The following is a 5,482-nucleotide window of genomic DNA, read 5'->3' on the forward strand; positions in this document are numbered from 1 at the left end:
AGGCGAAACGTCTTCCACAGACAAATACAAGTCCAGTTGCCTTCGATTTAATCTGAGAAAGAGATAACTATGACCTGGACGAATGAGAACTTGCACAGACAACCTATTATGATGCATCAACATGTGAGCAACATGTCTTTTACATGTAAAATCTTTATATGCAAAGTACCTTTTAACTATACAGTTAAAATACAATGCCACTGCAAATGTACTTAGTTACACTCCACCACTGTTAGGTGGTCGGGTGGTCAGGTGGTACAAATCTCACACAAGAGAAAACATCTGGATGAGCTGCAGCAGCTGCTGTGCTACTGTGTCTTTAAATATCCCTTCCAGTCCGTTGCCCCGGTAACCCGGAAGCTTCACGCTCTCAGAGCTCAGCTCTGCTCAGAGTCCTTCCTGTTTTAGAAATTTCAAGGAAGCTGCAGCAACTGGACAGTCGCATATGTACTGATGGTGCGTGAGTCGAGCAAAAAGCATGCATGCATCTACTGTAAACAGCTGTTCCTCTCCGAGCCTGTGTTTCATTTGGCTGAAACGAATGTGAAATAAAAGCACGAATGCTGTCCTACTGTACGTGCTCGCAGTGGCTCCATGTAGAGCGACTGCACACATTCCGGGAGTTGTTTCTAAGAGTACGAAACAATAAACAGATGTTTACTGCAGTTGAGAAAATAACGGAGCAATGTGAGGGAGCTGAGCGCGTGAAAGTGGCTGTGTTCTTTCTGCCCGCAGCCTGGTTCGAAAGCAGGAATAACTTTGCTGTGTTTGCATAATTAACTCAGATGCTGCACGTGTGCAAAGTTAAGCGGACACACGGCTGCTGCTGTACTCACGGTTTCATGTTAGCAACAGTTGTCGTTGGCTGGTTATGCAGTATGTTATTGCAGTGCGAATCACTGCTCCGGTTTATTCAGACAGCTAGAGTCTTACATTCTGGCAAAGGAGCTGGAATCAACTGCAGGACTTAATATTTTGGCATCCTGCCACTTCACAGGTGCAACAAGCATTGAGACCGTTATGGCGTATAAAGGGATTCATAGACAGACAGGAATAAGCGTGTTAAACTATGATATAATACAGCACGTGTTCTAGCAATGCTCATTTCTAGTTTTCTCTATTTGTTTTCACGTGACAGGATGCACCTCAGTGATCTCCAGGAGCAAAGGACTCATGCTCTCTCATCTTTGTGCTGCCACACCAACCCTGTACATATTGTGGATCACCATGGCCCAGGTTGCTGGCCAAGAGGACAGAGAGAAAACTACTGCACTCAAAGGTGAATTAATAATTTTATTGTGAAAATAAAAAAATTTATTTGGATAGTGCTCTTTAAGCAGAAGACAAGAATGTGCTCCAAGATGGATATAAACTAGCCTGCAGCTGTGATCACAGTGTACATGGCCAGTTAAACTGCAGTGGTGGATGTAAATTTTAACATGTTGCTTATTTCTATGTTGATATATTTATGTTAATCTAATAAGTCTTTTCGATAGTTTAAATTGCTATCTGCTTGCTTATTTTGGAGCTGCAACTTTCATCATCACTGACAAAAACACTACATGTGTTGCTCCTAGAGATGACCCTATAAGTGTTTTTTTTCCTATCTTGGCCTGAGGGCTAGCACATAACATATCTGACTTGTTTAATACCAATGGTGCACACAGATTCGTAGAGACTGTAATCTTATATCACTGATGCTGTCCAGCCTTCTTGTCCCTGAAGGAAAGGTCTCTAAAACTATTGAATGGAATACTGTTATAGTCATAGGAATAAATACTTGAATAAATGTGGCAGAAGCGCTGATTTTGCCCCATATTGTTATTAAAAAAATGTGTAATTCCTTTTAATCTGGGGTGTGAATATATGCATTTAAAATATATGCGGCCTAATTGATTCTGATTACCTCTGCCAAGTAGGTTATGTTTTCACCCATGTCAGGTTATTTGTCAGCAGGATTACACATAAAGTACTGAATCGATTTGCGTCAAACTTGGTGGAGGGATGGGACATGCGCCAGGAAAGACCTAATTAAATTTTGGTGCAGATCCTGTTCAAGGGGCGGATCCAAGAATTTTTCTATCACTTTCCCCAACGTTGCGAGATAGGGCACTTTACGACGTTTTCGTCCATTTCTCAGGAGATAATGTATGGAGCTTGTTAGCTGCAGATTCAGATAACAGTCTGGATCCAGGAAAGAAGCAAATGCTAAATCCGCATGACACACAGAGTTGTACTTATTATTAATAAGTAAGTAAAAGTGCATATGACACCCGCAGCATTTAGGAATGCTTAGTTAGGAATCAGCATTTCATTCAACATGCAACAAATAAAATTACACAATAACAGTTGAAAAAAGCAATAAGATTCATACAGCTGTACAAATTGTGTAATGCTGGCATTATCATTTAACACATCAGGTAATTAGACCATACAGCTGTCTTGCCTAAGGATTAAAATCAATAAATAAATAAAGCTATGCTTGTGAACAAAAGACAAGTAGGATTGTTTGGCCTTGGCAGAGGTATGTGCTCCACTGAGTGCCATTCCACTTAAGTTATATTTGTTAGACTTTTGTCCCATGAACTGAAAGCTTTACTTACTAGCTCATAATTAAAGTTTTAGCTGGCTCTAAGAGTAGATAACACAGGGCAGGAAATGTCCCACTTAACCTTGAGTCAAATATATTTGCCCACCCTTTTAGCACACTAATATGTGCAATATTTCCCCCGCTGTTTCCTTCTACTTCAGCGATAGAAATTGGAAAAAATGTCAAAAATGGTTGATGTGAATATCCTCTTTTCTATCTACTATGCCACTTGAGGATGATGAAGAGCTTTTAGTTTAAGTAGGGAGAACTTTGGCATAACATTTGGTTTGTTGTGTCATAACTTAACAAAATGGTGAGACATTATCAAATGTAATTGTGGTAGATGTTGCTAGAGCTTATAAAGTTATTATGTTGCGATTGAGATTAGGTTATCAAATTTGGTTTTTGACAGTCTTTGAAGAACGGGAGCTTCTGTATGACTGCTGTCACTAATTGTTTCTCACTTTTGATCCTCCCTTTTTTCTTTCTCCTCAGATTTGCTGTCAAGAATAGACTTAGATGAACTGATGAAGAAAGATGAACCTCCTTTCACTTTCCCCAAAACACTGGAGGAGTTTGAATATGCCTTCAATGAACGTAAGTTCATATTTTAGTCTTCAAAGCATAAACCAACAACACTGACAGTCTAGGTGAAATACTTCAGCTCAGGTGAACTGAAGGCAAAATTCTTGGATTGAGCCAAACCCAGGTCTGGGTGGTCTGGATATAAACTGAAGGAAACATAACCTGGGATCTGTTCTCAATCCATGAACTGCCATCTATAGCAGTGGTTCCCAATCTATTTGGATGGTGACTCCTTAAAATGAAAAGGCGTCTATTTGCAACTAGGGCTGGGACGATTATCCGACGTAATCGACGTTGTCGATTATAAAAATTATTCGACCTGGAATTTTAGTGTCGACGCGTCGTGTAAAACCACACAGGGTAAATGTTCATAGAACAAAACCGGAACTTTCTAATGGGACCGTTTATATCCATTGTCTTTGGTTTACCCGGATACAAGCGCAGCGCACGGACTGGGACAACGCGGTGACGTAATTGAAGTCACTGACTACGTGAATGATTTGCGTCTGTTTAATCTATTTGAACAACACGACGGCATCTACCAGCAGTACTACGGAGCGTGTGGAGCAACACACGGCAAAAAAGGCTCGCACACGGTCCTCCAAAGTTTGGGAATACTGTAATCTTGACACCAACGGTGCGGTAGTCTGCAGACTCTGCAAAGTGCATCTGGCATATCACTCTAGCACGACAGTCATGCACGAGCACATAAAGAGGAAACACCATGGTGCAGCGAGTCAAGATGTTGGACGGGGCATATTGTTATATTAAATGACTAACTTGAAAATAATTGCAATAAAATTACTGTTAGGTTAACAAAAAAAAAATCGTTAGATTAGTCGAATAATTGAAAAATAATCGCTGGATTAATCGTTTAAAAAAGAATCGTTTGGGACAGCCCTATTTGCAACCCCTTGTTACAACCTCTGAAGACTGATATTCCCCTTGAAACTTGTTAGTTTGTTTCATTTGAATAATTGTAAGTGGCCTGAAAAGGAAAAACTGTACCACACATAAACTATTCCAAAAAAGCAAAGATCAGAAAAAAAAGATTAAAGTTCCTGTAATAGAATAACATTACCCCTTCCTTTATCCCCTCTTCTATAACCTTGTGACCCCCTCACATTAGTTTGCAACCATTGGATGCGTCTCAACCCCCAGGTTGGGAACTAAAGTGTCTATAGAGTTGGATACGTCCACTGGATGTGTCAAAGTTACTTCGTTAAAGCCACTTTGAAGCTGACATAAAAACCAAATTCCCATAGTAATTTAAGAAATTTCAACATTATGTTACTGTTTTTGAATTAATGACATAAAATTGTCTCTGTCGTCTCTGTCGGGGTGGGGGGTTACAGGTGTGGGTGTGTGTGTGTGTGTCAGTGAACAGTGACAGCAAGAAGCAGAGTTGAACCCAGAGCGGTTTGGGTCCAGATGATATAAAAGTCTCTTTAGGATTCTCTTGGCTGGCTGTAATCAAACCAGGTGGAGGGAAAGAGGAGGAGTTGGAAAGGGTAGTGGCGGCGGCGGTGGTTTTGGCTCTTAGTATTCCCCTGTAGTCTCTTTCTCTCCCTCTCTCACCCCCTCTGTTCTCTGTCAGTGTCTCTGCTGGCTGTCTGGCTGGCTGAGTGGGGGACATGTTGTGTACTCTACGGCCCGTCAGTAACCTACTCAGCCTTGCCCTCTGCCTGACGGAGCATTTGCATAACCTCGCTGTGCCTAAGAACAGAGACATGCAGACTCACCCCCCACCCGCCACTGTGCCAACACCCACCACCCCCTCTACCCCACCCTCAAGTCCCCAGCTCAGTCTCCCATGGAGGGAGGAACACATTCAGAGACTCTCTGTTGCCTCACCCTTTTATCTCCCCTCTTCCCTTTCCTCCCCCCTTTCTCTGTATCTGTCTGTTTCTGCCCATTCCCTGCTTACAATCCCAAACTGAAACACCGCTTACCCACCCACCCACACACACACACACACACACACACACACACACACACCCACCCTCACACACTTGGATATACACACCCATGCCCATCTGTATGTCTTGCCAATTTCCACTCGGGCCTGTTTTTGAAGGATAGTATTTCTATTAAAGCCTTGGTGGCCCTCAGGCGGTGTCTCTAGTATGTCGGCTCACAGTCACTCTGACTCGCAGGCATTTCTATAGCTACACCCAGGCTACCTTTGCCTGAGACAGGTGGAACAAAAATGTTAATTTGACCATGTAATGATGTGAATACAGACGAGGCTGTGTACAATAGTTTGCAGGTATCTTAATCACTGAAGATGATGGCTTCATCTTGCTA

The 5,482-nt window shown here is 42.0% G+C and overlaps 1 protein-coding gene across 3 annotated transcripts in view; it reads left to right on the forward strand.

The window, feature by feature from the left end:
- The first annotated feature begins 361 nt into the window (after window positions 1–361).
- Window positions 362–5,482, forward strand: part of fam172a (family with sequence similarity 172 member A) — a 160,544-nt gene continuing 155,423 nt past the window's right edge. The window contains exons 1-3 of one of the 3 annotated variants that reach the window (XM_056376415.1): window positions 362–456; window positions 1,139–1,279; window positions 3,086–3,187. In XM_056376415.1, coding sequence (XP_056232390.1) covers window positions 1,174–1,279; window positions 3,086–3,187 — 208 coding nt within the window. In that variant the 5' untranslated portion in view covers window positions 362–456; window positions 1,139–1,173. Of the gene's footprint in view, window positions 457–847; window positions 998–1,138; window positions 1,280–3,085; window positions 3,188–5,482 lie in introns of those variants that run through there. The other 2 variants (XM_056376416.1, XM_056376414.1) reach the window with 2 other exon arrangements.

Source organism: Seriola aureovittata, chromosome 5 (genome assembly GCF_021018895.1).
Source record: "Seriola aureovittata isolate HTS-2021-v1 ecotype China chromosome 5, ASM2101889v1, whole genome shotgun sequence".
In the NCBI taxonomy this organism is placed as follows: domain Eukaryota; kingdom Metazoa; phylum Chordata; class Actinopteri; order Carangiformes; family Carangidae; genus Seriola; species Seriola aureovittata.